Consider the following 17,350-nt stretch of genomic DNA (forward strand, 5'->3'; position numbering starts at 1 on the left):
TAGCTATAGCACAGTAGAATGAAATATTTAAAGATTTTGCAAAAAATGTACCCAGAGTTCACTCACCTTTCAAGTCTTTGAGTCAACATACACTACTGCTTTGACGTAAGAAAGAGAAGACCAATGCAGAAAACGTAGTGAATTGATACACATGGGAGCATGTAAGAAACCTGACATTACACTCATCCCAGCAGACAAATCTGGTTGAAATGAAATAATTATAACAAATCGATTATTATATAGTTGTAATGACAACACCAATAAGTATGATATAGGTAACATGCAATGTATGTATTATGTTGAGTGTGCAATGTGCTGTGCTTATTTTGTATACAAACAGTACTGTGTCTAAGACAATTTCCCCTCGGGATATTAAAGTGATTTATATTCATCCTATCCTATGTCACTGAGCACATTATGAGTTCAGTAGCATTGTGCACCAGGCCCAAGCTCAGGTATCTGGGTTTCATGTGGAATCATTTATTAACCCCTTCCTGAATTGTACTAAAACATGTAAATCCTTTTTCTACTGGTACAGTACATGGCAGGCTTCATGTATCTGGCATCAGATTGATTAACATCTCCTGAGGTGGAGTCCTAAGGTACCGTGAGTGAGAAACATCAACCTGCACGTCAGTTTCCATGCTACATGAATGTAAGCGGTATCGAATAAAATGGATTGGCTACTGAAACATTGACTTGAGTCCCCATACATCAGTAGTTATTTTCTATCAGCCTTCATAAATTCTGATACTGTAGTATCATGTTGCAATAAGTGCAATTGTCTTATCTTGGTATAGATAACTCTAGGGCTTTTAGGGCTGTGGCTAAAGACTACAGATTGAGTCTTAAGAAATTTGCTTGGTTTATCTGGTAGGTCAGAGGAACATTTTGACAAGCTTTGGGAACACAAAAAAGTTTGGGGTTGGTTAGGTTATATTGAAAATTATTGAATTGTGTAGGTATGGTAGGGCTTGTCTGAAAATATACCTGTCTGGGATGAAGAGATTAGAAATGTATTTACCAACATAAAACCAACAAAACATACTTGTTTCATTTTTATTTTATTTTACACAACATAACAACACATCAGATGTTGTTTCTCTGTACAGGGCTTTTTTTGTGCCTTAAAACAAAGGCAATATCAATGTCACTGAAAAGAAAGCTTGAATTGTTCTTTAAAAAATATCAATTTATTAAGAGGTCCAGTAACAAGGCTTTGATAGTTGTTTTTTGTGTTGTCTCTATATGCAGGTAATTATTTCCCTGTAATAGAAAGGCTTTTTGTGAAATCTCTCATGTTCCTCTCGATCCCAAATCCCCTGTCAGGGACAACTGAAATCCTATTGGTGCTCCTTGCAAGAGGAAAACGGTAATGCAGAGGAAGGCACCAATGCTTTTCTCTTGCCACAACGACAACACTGGGTGTATGTACTGTATAACTGGGTGGGTGTGTTGGATTTATTTTTCTACATTTTTTGTATGGGTATGAAAACACTGCATGGACTGCCGAGCACTGGGCTCTGAGCTGCTGGAGATTCTCCACATCAGAGGAGAACATTGATGAAATTCTGATTACTACAAGGCAAGCATCCGTTTTACTATTGGTTTTAGAAAAAGAAAAGTAAACTGAAATGCAAAAAAAATCTAAAGAATCAAAAACAGATGTCCCCACACACACATTCAATCACACACATACATACAAACAGAAAAGTCACACAGTACTTTCTAGAATCCACTCTGAACTGGAAAAGGTGGCCTTGCCACTGTCTATATTTTCCTGGTGAAGTAGCATCCCATTCATGGACTTACTCCGCTTAGACCACATATTTCCAAGTTTTGTTACCCCAATGTAGCAGTGGTGCTTGGACGAGTCCTCGTTTAGAGAGTACCTACGTTTGGCCCTCACCCCTTCCACCGGTAAGGTCAGGTACTTGGAGGATGGTCTGGGGTGTGCGCGTCTTAATATGGGCGTGTCCTTGATGCGTGAGTAGGGTAGGGGGGAGTGGAATACCGGGGCGGGGGGATGCTGCAGAGCCGTGGAGTTGTTGCGGTTGGTGTTCTGGGTCTCAGCGTTGGGGAGGGCCTCTATCTTGGGCTCAGGGGTGACAGAAGCAGTAGCGGAGGGCTTTGGCGCAGGCTTGCGCTTTGGCTTCAGAGACCCTGAGGAGCCAGGCGTGTTCCAGCTCTGGCTCACCAGAGAAGTAGCAGTGGAGCAGTCTGGGAGAGAGGTCTCAGATGAGTCCGTCAGAGTGTCTGGCGCGTGCCCAGTGGCCTTTATAGACCCTCCTCCCCCTCCCTCTGACCCCGACCCTCCCATGGCCTGTTTGGACACAGAGGGATTGACGGTGCACCCTTGAGACTGCGCCCCATTGGTCTGGGAGTGGACGTTGGTGACCAATGTGCCTTTGCCCGAGTCACTGGTGTTGCAGACCTTATAGCGGATCATGAGGATGATGATGAAGACGAGGACGGAGGCCACGATGATGCCGCCGATGATGATGATCATGGTGCCTCCCAGGAACTGGGACTGCATGAAGTGACAGCGCAGGTACTCAGACTCGGTGGTGAACTGGACGCAGCCCACCACGCGGGTGGCGGTGAGGGAAGTGATACCGTCGTCGTATATGGCCAGAACACACAGGTCATACGACGTTCCAGCAGCCAGGTTATTGACAAGGAAGTTTTTGCTTGTGGGGGGAATCATTCTGAGAGGAGAGAAGGACAAAGGAAAGATATCAATGTGGATTCAAATAAAAGTTGTTATAAGGACAGCTCATGTCATTCATGCATGATATTTTCTCACCAATTGTTCCAAATGTGCTTCTGCTGTTGAGAAGCATTTTCCTATATTCTTAAAACAATCCTAGTTGCTGCATTTAAAAAAAATATTGTTTAACATATATCATTATCCCAAAATGACAATGCTGTGTTTCATTAAATGAATCTATTTTTGGAGAGTAAGAAATCCTAAAATGAACAACGTTACTTGTTATACCATGTCTGTGTGCAATATTCCTGTATAACATTAGACAGCATACATTGACTGGGTGAATGCGAATGCCATTCATACTTCTGAACATCGTTTGGCTTCTAATGTACCAACCCCATGGTACTTGTCTACAGAGCAGCAAGAGGAACTGCCCTTCCCTACCTTCAGGCTATTTTCAAACCCTACACCCCAACCTGAATACCCCGTTCTGCCACCTCTGGTTTCTTGGCCCTCCCACGCCTACGGGAGGGCAGCTCCCACTCAGCCCAGTCAAAGCTCTTCTCTGTCATGGTCACCCCAATGGTGACCCGGAAGATGGTACAGCTGAGTCCCTGCCCATCTCCCGAAAACATCTGAAACACTACATCTTCAAAGAGAACACGACCAAAAGTATGTGGACACCTGGTCTTCGAACATCTCATTCAAAAATCATTGGGATGAATATGGAGTTGGTCCCACCTTTACTGCTATATCAGCCTCCACTCTTCTGGGAAGGCTTTCCACTAGATATTGGAACATTGCTGCAGGGACTTGCTTCCATTCAGCCACAAGAGCATTAGTGAGGTCGGGCACTGATGTTGGGTAATTAGGCCTGGTTCGCAGTCAGCTTTCCAATTCATCCCAAAGTTGTTCGATGGAGTTGAGGTCAGGGTTCTGTGCAGGCCAGTCAAGTTCTTCCACACCGATCTCAACAAACCATTTCTATATGGACCTCGCTTTGTGCACCGGGGTGTTGTCACACTGTTGCCACGAAGTTGGAAGCACAGAATCGTCTACAATGTCATTGTATACTGTAGTGTTAAGATTTCCCTTCACTGGAACAAAGAGGCCTAGCCCGAACCATGAAAAGCAGCCCCAGACCATTATTCCTCCTCCACCAAACTTTAAAGTCGGCACTATGCATTGGAGCAGGTAGCGTTCTCCTGGCATCCGCCAAACCCAGATTCACCCGTCAGACTGCCAGATGGTGAAGCGTGATTCATCACTCCAGACAACACATTTCCACTGCTGCTGAGTCCAATGGCAGCAAGCTTTACACCACTCCAGCCGACACTTGGCATTGCGTATGGTGATGTTAGGTTTGTGTCTGGCTGCTCGGCCACGGAAACTCATTTCATGAACTCCTGACGAACAGTTGTTGTGCTGACGTTGCTTCCAGAGGCAGTTTTGAACTCAGTAGTGAGTGCTCTAACTGATGACAGACGTTTTTTTTGCGCCATGTGCTTCTGCACTCGGTGTTCCCATACTGTGAGCTTGTGTGGCCTACCACTTCGGGGCCGAGCTGTTGTTACTCCTAGATTTTTCCACTTCACAATAACAACACTTACAGTTGCCCGGGGCAGCTTGAGCAGGGCAGAAATTTGATGAACTGACTGGTTGGAAAGGTGGCATTCTGTGACGGTGCCACGTTGAAAGTCACTGAGCTCTTCAGTAAGGCCATTCGATTTCCAATGTCTGTCTATGGAGATTGCTTGGCTGTGTGCACTATATTATACACCTGACAGCAACAGGTGTGGCTGAAACAGCCAAATCCACTCATTTGAAGGGGTGAATACCAGTAACTACTGTATCATTTTTCTTTGTTGATTATGATTTTGCTACACTCAAACCCATATGGAACTGATTGCATTGCCAAAGCAATGAAATTAATTGAATCATATTATGCAGAAAACTTAGACCATAGCAGACACTGATTATACAAAAGTTTAAGAACACCTGCTCTTTCCATTACATAGACTGACCAGGTGAATCCAGGTGAAAGCTATGATCCCTTATTGATGTCACTTATTAAATCCACTTCAATCAGTGTAGATGAAGGGAAGGAGACAGGTTAACTAAGGATTTTCAAGCTTTGAGACAATTGAGACATTTATTTGTATTTATTTTAACTCGGCAATTAAATTAAAAACAAATTCTTATTTTCAATGACGGCCTAGGAACAGTGGGTTAACTACCCGTTCAAGAGCAGGACAACAGATTTGTACCTTGTCAGCTCAGGGGTTTGAACTTGCAACCTTCCGCTTACTAGTCCAACGCTCTAACCACTAGGCTACCCTGTCGCCCCATGGACATGGATTGTGTACGTGTGCCATTCAGAGGGTGAATGGGCAAGACAAAATATTTAAGTGCCTTTGAATGGGGTATGGTAGTAGGTGCCAGACGCACAGGTTTGTGTCAAGAACTGCAATGCTGCTGGGTTTTTCACGCTCAACAGTTTCCTGTGTGTATCAAGATTGATCCACCACCCAAAGGACATCCAGACAACTTGACAAAACTGTGGGAGGCATTGGAGTCAACTTGGGCCAACATTCCTTTCGAATGCTTTCGATACCTTGTAGAGCCCATGCCCCGACAAATTTAGTTTGTTCTCAGGGCAAAAGGGGAAGAGGGAGTATATTTAGGAATGCGTTCTTAATGTTTGGTATACTCAGTGTACATTGTCAAGAAAATGCGTTAAAGTCTTAAAATGTAAAAGATAAAAACAACAGCACTCAAAAAGTAAACAACACTTCCACTGATGTATTTACCATTAACATGTACTGAGCTCAAACCAAGATGACTTCATGTAGGGTGACTTCACGTGGAGGTTGACCTCCCTGACATTCACCAACAGGCAATGGTAAAGTGCTCTACTAATAGTTTTGAAAGCCATGGCACTGTGGAAAATAGCACAGCACAGCACAGTCATCGAAAATCCATCCCGCCATGTCATCGAAAAACTAATGGAATATCTGTATTCTTTTAGTTTGAACCCATTTACAATCACGTGAGAGACAGACAACGTAAAATGTCAACAATTTTGTTATGTTATCCGGAGTGTGTTTATTAGATATGCAATGGAAATTGGAACCATATCATTTGAATAAAGTGGTTTATACCTTAAGCAGATCTGAGCCAGGTATTACCTTTTCCACAGGGCCTTTTGATGGCTAAAATTGCACAAGTTGGAGTGCTTTAAAAGAGGCGCATTCTCCTGATTTGTTTGCACATAAAACCTGTCACACAATTTGCTTGATGCCCAGATTTTTTTTATCACATCCTCGTTGAGTAATGCATTATGTTGAAAGGGAAATGAATGTGTGCAGGTGAAACAACAATGGAGAACACTACAATAAAACCAAAAAGGCCTGTGCTTGTAGGATATATTGACATGCTATTCAAAAGGTCAAGGTACTCCAGAGACCTATGGTGATCCTCAATATCAACACAGTGTTTAGCTTTTAAAAAACATGTTTTTATTGGACACCAGCAGCATATCCACCTGCTGGCTTACCTCTGAAGCTAAGCAGGGTTGGAACTGGTTGGACCCTGGATGGGAAACCAGATTCTGCTGTAAGTTGTGTTGGAGGGCCAATAGGAGGCACTTTTTCCTCTGTTCTAAAAAAATATCCCAATGCCCCAGGGCTGTGATTGGGAACATTGCCATGTTTAGGGTGATGTCTTTCCTGACTCTCTGTGGTCACTAAAGATCCCATGTCACTTATTGTAAGTGTAGGGGTGTTAACCCCGGTGTCCTGGCTAAATTTCTCATCTGGCCCTCATACCATCATGGCCACCTAATCATTCTCAGCTTCCAATTGGCTCATTCATCCACCCTCCTCTCCAGTGAAACTATGCCCCAGGTCATTGCTGTAAATGACAGTGTTCTCAGTCAATTTACCTGTTAAAATAAGGGTAAACAATGTATTGTAATAGTGTTCAGATTAAGCAATTCACAACCTGAATATGTTAGAAATGTTAGAAACTCCTTTAAAAGAAGCCTGGTGTTCACCACTCTCTACTCTCTGAGGATAGATAATGCTCAGTGACATAGGTTGATCCTTCTCTATTAGATCAACACAAAAAAGTGACAGATGTACAGTATTTGTTAATGAACCGAAGACCGTTTGCTCCTGCCCATTGGAGTTACAGCTAATTGTTTGTTATTGAGACCGAATCAATTTGTGTCCATTACAGTGCCAGTTAATTGCAGTTCAGACTGAATTAGTTTGTGTTGAACTGACTAAAATGGGCCATTTCACTGACGACCTCGTTGAAATCTAATAACCTCCTATTCACATCACAGAGAATACATGGCAGTTATGTTCATCTCTGCTGCTTCACAATGCAGAGTTCATCTCATCTTAATCAATATGAGATCATGATCCCTCTGTCACACGGCCCGCCCGAGTCCATTTGGGGGTTTTGCTTTGCGGGTGTTTTACTAATACGTTTTCAAGGATTACAGATTATCTAAAAAAAAAACAAATGGAATACCATTGGGATTTTATTTAAATTATCTTTTTGTTTTTTAAATACATTTATAAATGTATTTAGTTGTTTTTGTAAAATGCTCCACAATTAAGAATCAGCTACTAGCTAAACATCTTTTAAATCTCATATCGTGGCTACTGTAATTGCTTAGCAATTGAAACTTGTTTTGGTTGTTTAGTTTATAGCCTTGCTTCGTTAGGATGGTTAGGATGATTTAACAAACAAGTGGTTGAAAGCCTATAAAACATACACCATAGTGTGTGAACGTAATTGAGATGAATCTCCATCGAAAAAATACAAAACATCTCTGAACCTATACTATAAGTGTACTTGATGATTGAAATTAAATCCATTAGGGCCATTACGCATTTCATCACACATTTCATACACAAATCATGCACAAATAATTTGAAGGGATTGAATGGAACCTACCTGTACACAAGAGAGTCATCATAACTGCCATTGTACTGAATCTGGAACATGCGGATCCCAGGTATATTCCTCTGGAAGTTGAACTTGATGAGTGCTGTGGAGGATGTGGCCTCAGCGATGACCACTCTCTTGTCCGGACTAGTTTTGGTGTCTCCAGTGTGGTTGCTGCCATTTGCCCCAGCCCTGGTGGACGTGGAGATGTCTGAAGAGCCAGGGTCAGGCTCCTGGATGTTGTTGGTGCTGTTGGAGATGTGTGGGAGTTTGATAATCAGCAGCTCAACAGTCTGATGTGCCTCACCAGCTGGGTTGGACGAGATGCAGGTGAAGGATCCTGTGTCCTTCACAGTGCTGATCAAAATGTCCAGGGTTCCATTCGTGTAGACCAACGTCCGGGAGGAGTTCGACACCAGCTTCCCCTCTGGAGAGATCCAGTGTATGGCAGGCTCAGGGTCCCCCCTGGCCTTGCACCGCAGGGCCACCCTCTGGCCCTCCAGCACCCTCATCTCATGGGAGTACCGGGTGATGAGAGGAGGTTCACACAGGAACTCCTCCTCAGGGATGGACCAGAAATAGCGTCCAGAGAGGTGCTGCGGCGATGCGCATGTCTCCAGATCATCCTCTCGACTCAGGCGCCTCAGCCACAGCAGCTCACAGTTGCAGTGCAGTGGGTTCCCGCCGAAGCTCAGGGCGAACGAGGAAGGGTTCATGATCCCAGACGTGGCCAAAACCTGGGCCCGCTGGAACAGAGGATCTGGAGGAAGCTTCTGTAACTTATTTGAGGTTACGTCCAAGCGGTTGAGCTTTTGCAGAAGAGAAAAGGTCTCCTCAGGAATGTAGTCGATCATGTTGTGGTCCAGGCTGAGGGTGTGGAGGCTCGTCATCCTCTGGATAGCCTCCCAGGGGATGGACTCCAAGTTGTTGTAGGACAGGTCGAGCTCCTCCAGGGCCAGCAGATCATTGAAAGCCCCCAGGTGGATCAACATCAGCTGGTTGTTGTTGAGGATCAGGTGGTGCAGCTTGGACATGCCGCTAAAGGTGTCGTTGGATATCCGGGTCAGACGGTTGCTGTTCACGTGCAAGGCACGGAGGTTCTCCAGGTCAGAAAACGCATGTGGCGTGATGAAGCTAATGGTATTCCTTGACAGGGTGAGATCCTGCAGCCTGGTCATGTTGGCAAAGTCTTTCCTCTTGATGCTGGTGACGAAGTTGTCTGCCAGCCGTAGCTCCACGGTGTGCCTGTCAATGTTCGGGGGGACAAAGAGGAGACCTTTTTTGGCACAGAGGGTTGCGAGGTTGGGAGATAGTATTTGACAGACACAGCGCTTCGGACAGATCTGGGCCTTCACTGCCATTCCAATAACCAACAGACAGACCAGCAGTTTTTCCATTGTAAGTCAGGTTCAAACACCTGCAACATAAGACAGAGAGGAGAGAAAAATAGATAATTAATCATTTGAACTGGATCATGACATTCACCACCAGAAACTACACCAGCAGTGACACTAACATCTTGAGTAAAGACGGTCTGAGTTAAATTCCACCCCAGTCTTGAACACATATCAGTTCCCAGTATAATGGGGCCATTTAGTAAGAAATACCCAGGGGTCAAAACTGGTTGAAATGATGTCAGTACAACTAGAAACTGGTTACAATAAAGTCAATATGACGTAATTTCATGTCCCTCTGTATATCCTCTGTGACTTCTATGAAGATTTTAACCCACTTAATTCAGACATCCAAGTATCCAAGTTTTCACCATCATTGCATAGCCCTAGTTATTTTGTTGCTATGACAAAGTCATTTCAGAAGATTGTTGTTTATTTCATGTTATTAGTAATTCATTTTAAGGAGAAAAATAACTCTTCCTCATTTTTGAGGTCAACCCTTTTATGTGATCTGAACTCTGATTTTAATATGTTGGAGAATTTTTATTTTACAAAAGAAACATTGAATATCTAATAGTCAAATCATAGTGTAAAAGCAGGTGAGCTAGTTTAACTCTTTTTGGCCATGTTCTGGTGTTTTGTGGTGGAAAACTGAGTGGGTCAAGCATAACACCCACTTTAAAACAATCTCACATTTTTTGTGAAGCTTGCATTCAATTGCCCTTCCCTGTTGTACACAACAAACCTCCATTCCCCCTGTCACAAGGGGATTTATGGATGAACTAAGATGAGGTTGTCAACCCTACTTTATTTGGCACATAATAGTTCACTACTATAGACAACGTTTTTTTTCTTAAGTTGAACATGTGTATGACAGAATGTTAAAATTAGATAAAACTTTTTTTTTACCACGTTACACTACTCAAAAGGCACCTAATAGGTGGAACGACAGAGCTTTTGACTTTTAAACACATCCCTTGCTGTTCTCCTCTCCTCCATACCCAGAATGAGTCATGCCATCCCTGTGTTGGGTCACTTACTCCGCATTACAAGTGTGTGGGAGTGCAGAACAGAGGAGCTGTTTCATAATGCTTCAGCCTCAACTGCGGACTGCAGCGGACATATCTGACACGTGGGAAGATATCACCGCTGTAATTACACTGAGGAAAGTATGTAATGAGAAGATAAGTGTCTCGCTACTCACTCAGGCTGCCTGCCTGCCTGGCTTCACAGGAAGGATGATGGGCAAATTAAATAAAATCAATGTAATGAGGTTGAAAAAACCTGACAGGGAAATTTTATTTTGTGCTGTAAAGGGAATGTGATCATGTCGACATAACGGTCCATCATCATAGCCAGCCAGAGCATACATGACACGGAATCATGTTAAAACCACAGGCTTGCCTAACATATACACGTGCTATATGATTACCTCCGTTTGACACAAAAAGGCCTCATTTAGCCTATAGGATGATCTGGCATAATATATCATTTCGATGAAATAGAATAGGTACTCGTCACATGACAGGCTACTAATAACATGACAGGGGCCCTTGAAAGGTAGGTACAGAGTCAATAATGTATCCCAAATGGCACCTTATTTCATGTATAGTGCACTACTTTAAACCAGAGTCCATAGGGCTCTGGACAAAAGTAGTGCACTGCATAGGGAATATGGTGCCATTTGGGACACGATGAATCACATGACATGCCGCGCCAGAGAAATCTTGCATGGCATGGCAGCCTGTATGATTTTCTAATCACGGGGGGTCGTGTCTCCAGAGCACACAGGAAGGTCATAGCACCACAGGGTAATGAAAGCAACACTGCTGCCCACTGACAAAGCAGACAGCAGGATCATGTTCATTACCACACTGTAATTTTTTAACATTGATTTCTCTTTCAGGCTGTACATACTGCTGTTTGTGTTTGTGTGGGGGGACCAGAAATAAAAAGGATGGTGGGAGGAACGAGGAGGAAATGAATATGATATTGTAATGGATTTATGTGCATTGGATTACAAACAAAGAATGTCACGCCCATGCAAATATGCCCATCAATGTAAATTGGTAGCTATTTTTACTGACTCTAAAATCTCAGTGCAATCTTTAAGTGACAGCTACGTGTGATGGTTTATACACATAGAGACAGAGAACCTTCAAAAAGCACTTTTTGATGATTCTCCAATTCCCTATTGAGTGCATTGCTTTTGAACAGGACCCATTGATTTCCATATACACTACCATTCAAAGCTTTTGGGTCACTTAGAAATGTCCTTGTTTTTGAAAGAAGAGCACATTTTTTGTCCATTAAAATAACATCAAATTGATCAGATATACAGTGTAGACATTGTTAATGTTGTAAATGACTATCGTAGCTGGAAACGGCTGATTTGTTATGAAATATCCGCATAGGCATACAGAGATCTATTATCAACAACCATCACTCCTGTGTTCCAATGGCACGTTGTGTTAGCCAATCCAAGTTTACCATTTTAAAAGGCTTATTGATCATTAGAAAACCCTTTTGCAATTATGTTAGCACAGCCGAAAACTGTTGTACTGATTCACACAGCCGAAAACTGTTGTACTGATTCCACCTCTACGCAGACGACACCATTCTATATACTTCCGGCCCGTCCTTGGACACTGTGCTATCTAACCTCCAAACGAGCTTCAATGCCATACAACACTCCTTCCGTGGCCTCCAACTGCTCTTAAACGCTAGTAAAACCAAATGCATGCTTTTCAACCGATCGCTGCATGCACCCGCATGCCCGACGAGCATCACCACCCTGGATGGTTCCGACCTTGAATATGTGGACACCTATAAGTACCTAGGTGTCTGGCTAGACTGTAAACTCTCCTTCCAGACTCATATCAAACATCTCCAATCGAAAATCAAATCAAGAGTCGGCTTTCTATTCCGCAACAAAGCCTCCGTCACTCACGCCGCCAAACTTACCCTAGTAAAACTGACTATCCTACCGATCCTCGACTTCGGCGATGTCATCTACAAAATTGCTTCCAACACTCTACTCAGCAAACTGGATGCAGTTTATCACAGTGCCATCCGTTTTGTCACTAAAGCACCTTATACCATCCACCACTGCGACTTGTATGCTCTAGTCGGCTGGCCCTCGCTACATATTCGTCGCCAGACCCACTGGCTCCAGGTCATCTACAAGTCCATGCTAGGTAAAGCTCCGCCTTATCTCAGTTCACTGGTCACGATGGCAACACCCATCCGTAGCACGCGCTCCAGCAGGTGTATCTCACTGATCATCCCTAACACCTCATTTGGCCGCCTTTCGTTCCAGTACTCTGCTGCCTGTGACTGGAACGAATTGCAAAAATCCCTGAAGTTGGAGACTTTTATCTCCCTCACCAACTTCAAACATGTGCTATCTGAGCAGCTAACCGATCGCTGCAGCTGTACATAGTCTATTGGTAAATAGCCCACCCTTTTTCACCTACCTCATCCCCACACTGTTTTTATTTATTTACTTTTCTGCTCTTTTGCACACCAGTATCTCTACCTGTACATGACCATCTGATCATTTATCACTCCAGTGCGAATCTGCAAAATTGTAATCATTTGCCTACCTCCTCATGCCTTTTGCACACAATGTATATAGACTCCCCTTTTTTGTACTGTGTTATTGACTTGTTAATTGTTTACTCCATGTGTAACTCTGTGTTGTCTGTTCACACTGCTAAGCTTTATCTTGGCCAGGCAGCAGTTGCAAATGAGAACTTGTTCTCAACTAGCCTACCTGGTTAAATAAAGGTGAAATATATATATATTTTTTTAAAGAAGCAATGAAACGGGCCTTCTTTAGACTAGTTGAGTATCTGGAGCACCAGTATTTGTGGGTTCGATTCCAGGCTCAAAATGGACAGAAACAAAGCGCTTTCTTCTGAAACTCATCAGTCTATTTTTGTTCTGAGAAATTAAGGCTATTCCATGAGAGAAATTGCCAAGAAACTGAACATCTTGTACAACGCTGTGTACTACTCCCTTCACAGAACTGGCTCTAGCCAGAATGAAAAGAGGAGTCAGAGGCCCCGGTACACAAATGAGCAAGAGGACAAGTACATTAGAGTGTCTAGTTTGAGAAACAGACACCTCACAAGTCATCAACTGGCAGCTTCATTAAATAGTACCCGCAAAACACCAGTCTCAAAATCAACAGTGGAGAGGCGACTCCATGATGCTGGCTTTTTAGGCAGAGTTTCTCTGTCCAGTGTCTGTGTTATGTTGCCCATCCTAATCTTTTCTTTTTATTGGCCAGTCTGAGGTATGGCTTTTTCTTTGCAACTCTGCCTAGAAGGCCAGTTTTATTGCTTCTTTAATCAGTACAACAGTTTTCAGCTGTTTCAGCTGTTTTAATGTCTACACTGTATTCCTAATCAATTTGATGTTATTTTAATGGGGACAAAATGTGCTTTTCTTTCAAAAATAAGGACATTTCTAAGTGACCCCAGACTTTGAACGATGGTGTATGTAATATAGTTCCATACCTCTAGTATTACTTCCATTACTTGTTGTTTTTGACTTGACTCTATTATTCCTATTATTGACAATGATTACATTAATGTACTGCATTTGTGAGGGAGCTGGCACATAAGCATTTTGCTGCACCTTTTATATCTGCTGTCAACTGTGTATGTGACGAATAACATTTCATTCGGTTTGATTCGATTTAGTAAACATTATTTTATCAGTGCCACAAATCTCTGGAAGTGACTACTTTTCTGAAACTATTGGACTGACTGCCTTCAACTGATGGCAGGGCTGTATCTGTAACGGCATGTTGAAGATAGAAATAGAATGAATAGAGCACAAAATCTCCAATACTATTCCAGTCTATCTGACAGTCACATTTGACCTTCACATTCTCTTAAATGTCCATTGCCCCAGGTGTACATAATCAAGTCAAACCAATTGACCAATTATATTTTGTATACATACTCTAAGTATAAATAAGTTGTGACGCTCAACTACTGTATGACTCTTTCAGCATACACTGAAAAGATCAAAAGCTGCAATTAATTGAATTATACCTGAAAATACTGCAGAGGGGGCATCTGAGGGTAAGCGCTCTTGTTTCAAACACACACCCTGAAGAAGGCACAGTGATAACAAATGTTGGTGATTTACCCAATAAATTACTGGGGAGATAATGTATAGAGTGTGCGACTCTCCTTATTTGTATATCTTATAGTTTATTCGCCATTAGTCAGCACCTACATATAATAATTTTCTCTGGGTGTCCGCCAGCTCAAGTTTTTATTCAAACAAACGCTATACCATCTTAAAAGGGATAGTTTACTCAGAATACAAACAAACATGATTTTCCACCTACCTTGGCTTTAGTTGATTCAAGCAGGCATTTTTTGGGATATTTAGTTTCCTTTCGATACTTAATAGCCATGTTTTGTTACTCTTAGCATTCTCAGTAACACGTAACATTAAACTGCTATTATGCCTGTGTAATAAAACAGGAATTACTTTGAGAGACATTTTATTAGCATGTTGTTACCATAATAATTGGTCATTTGTATAACACTGTACACGAGAGGAATTGTGACTGTTCCTTTTTCCACTTATGCAATAATTCCATTATGTCATTAAATAAAGCAATCTTCCAAATCTAACAACAATTTTGCTATTGTAATAATCACAAAGTTACTATACATGTATAAGAACTTGTTGTCAAGTGTTATTATATTATCTTATGTCTCATTCTTTATGAAAATATATTTGTTAGTAATTTTGAAGCTGCAAATGTGACCTACTCTAATGTTCAGGTGATTCCATGTCCTTCATGTATTTAATTATAGGCTATAGGCTATATTAAGATGAATATCTAGGAGCCCTCCAAACCTTCAAATACTTCAAGTAATTCAAAAGTAATTCAACTAAGTGCCAGTTATGCAGCCAGGAATGATTGTCAGTAAAGCAGTGAGGTAGTTGAGGTAGTTGAGAGCTGTTCACACTCGGTGATGCCCTGAACAACGTTGAGGTGTAGTGAAGTAAGCTAAGATCATTCTTGGACGCACACAGACAGCATTTTCATGATATCTACTTGAAATTGATATTACAGTGAGAGTGAGACAGATATATAGGGAGAGAGAGAGAGAGAGAGAGAGAGAGAAAGAGAAAGAGAGAACGAGAGTAAAAAGTAAGACGTTGTCAGTAGGATATGTCCTTGAGGCAAGTGGAGGCATGAGGTGTATGTATGTAGATGGATGTTCCTTCGCGTACTCCAACGCAGTGCTCTGCTCATAGGATGGTTGTTGCCTGTTTACGTGTAAGCAAATTATAGGGTGCTACAGAATACAAAATGGGAAGTGCCACAGCATTGAAAACAACATTTTTGCCTTCCTTTCATGATGGGACATGATTTGTCTGTCCTGAATGTGTAATTGGCCACAAGAGTGGCAATACAAGTACTGTCTTATTCCATTCAACCAAAGTTCAGGAAGTCCATGCTAATTTGAAAAGTCTGAAAGGGTCCTTTATTTACCACACGAGTTTGAGGCAGGATTGAAAGGTTTCTTTTACCAGACTTTTCTCTCTTATTAAAAAAGGAAAACATCTGAACAAAAGTAGTACTCATATTGGCCAAGTCTCACTTTATTACACAGCCAGAACAATAAACCTTCAAATCTCAGTAATATAAAAATGTTCTTCTGTCTCACAGCATACTTGCCTTCAGCCTTCTAACTATACTACAGTGTTCACATTGAGATAATTCTACATTGCTTGAGCTCAACAACAATGTGTTATGAAATTAGCTATCACAGCACAGCGCTTGGACACATGGAATAACGGTAAATTACTAATAATCCCACTCGTCAACACAGTCACACTCAATGTTTAGGACAAGGCAGAGTTGTGCAAGTGGTACTGTTCCATCCTGTTCATCAATAAAATATGGCTGAGTGACAGTGCAGTGGCATGCAAACAGGAGGAGTATTAGGGGAGCGATGTGCAGAAGACGCTCAAACCAATGAATAATGCACCCGGCCAAAACATGAACACTCCTCTATAATTAACACTGATCACATTTTACACACAACGCACATGTGAATTTTTAAATTGATGTAAAAGGAGACGTTACCATCGCACTCAAAATATTCTCTTTTTTGTTTTATATGTCAATACACACACACCCGGCCGGCGGGTGTACACAGAAGAGGGGGATGAGGAGACGGATGAAAGAGCCATGTGGCTTGGCAGCAGGCCCTGAGAACAGTGAGAGCGTTGACATGAACGTCAACTGGAGTTAGGCTGGAATTGTGTCACGGTGCCTAAAATACCCATTGTAGAATCACATCAACGTGAGGACGTGTAAACTGTAATAACCTAGTCACATGTTGTTTTCATCACATCACCAACTTAGTATTTTTCAAAGTGTTACGGATCATATTTACTTCTAACCTTAGAACCCCTTAACCCCTAAACACTACCCACTGGGTGCAGACGTCAATTCAATGTCTATTCCACATTGGATCAACGTATTTTCATTGAAATGACATGGGAACAACACTGATTCAACCAGTGTGTGCCCAGTGGGTAACCACTTAACTCATTAAATATTATCCTTATCTAGGGTAACTGCCGGGGTGGCAGGTACCCTAGTGGTTAGAGCATTGGACTTGTGACCAGAAGGTTGCAAGATCAAATCCCTGAGCTGACAAGGTAAAAATCCATCATTCTTCTCCTGAACAAGGCAGTTATCCCACTGTTACAAGGCCCTCCTTGAAAATAAGATTTCTTTCTTAACTGACTTGCCTAGTTAAATAAGGATAAAATCCTTAACCTGACACTTTTGTAGTTCTACGACGTGATATCTTTCAAAAAAATCCATGTTAGAAAGGATTACCTACAGTACATATACTGACCAGCTCATGTTATAGACAGAAGCGTGCTACATGGCTGACCAATCTGAACTCATGTCTCGGCATGTCCAGCCCTAATAACTAGTTTCAGGAAACTAAGGGTATGTCGCATGTCACTGCTTCACAGGAGAGGCATTTGAAAGTAAAACTTTTTTTCTCTCGCAGAAATGCCTTCTGGAACATGTGAACGTTCATGTGCCTTAATAACAAACTTGTACGCCATTTGTAAATACAAATATTATTTTTAAATTTAGAGCCTAGTTGGTTTAGCCTGTAAAAAGACAGGAACCTTCCAATTAGACATGATTAGTTGAGATAATGGATGGGCTGGACATGCCGAGACATGAGTTCAGATTGGTCTGCCATGTAGCATGCTT

The 17,350-nt window shown here is 42.1% G+C and overlaps 1 protein-coding gene across 1 annotated transcript in view; it reads right to left on the reverse strand.

Moving 5' to 3' along the window:
- Positions 1 to 1,063: 1,063 nt before the first annotated feature.
- LOC135508016 (leucine-rich repeat and fibronectin type-III domain-containing protein 5-like) overlaps positions 1,064 to 17,350 on the reverse strand; it is a 60,830-nt gene continuing 44,543 nt past the window's right edge. The window contains exons 2-3 of the mRNA XM_064927894.1: positions 7,679 to 9,086; positions 1,064 to 2,708 (exon numbers count right to left, since the gene is read on the reverse strand). Coding sequence (XP_064783966.1) covers positions 1,715 to 2,708; positions 7,679 to 9,066 — 2,382 coding nt within the window. The 5' untranslated portion in view covers positions 9,067 to 9,086 and the 3' untranslated portion in view covers positions 1,064 to 1,714. The remainder of the gene's footprint in view (positions 2,709 to 7,678; positions 9,087 to 17,350) is intronic.

The sequence above is a fragment of the Oncorhynchus masou genome, chromosome 21 (assembly GCF_036934945.1).
Source record: "Oncorhynchus masou masou isolate Uvic2021 chromosome 21, UVic_Omas_1.1, whole genome shotgun sequence".
In the NCBI taxonomy this organism is placed as follows: Eukaryota; Metazoa; Chordata; class Actinopteri; order Salmoniformes; family Salmonidae; genus Oncorhynchus; species Oncorhynchus masou.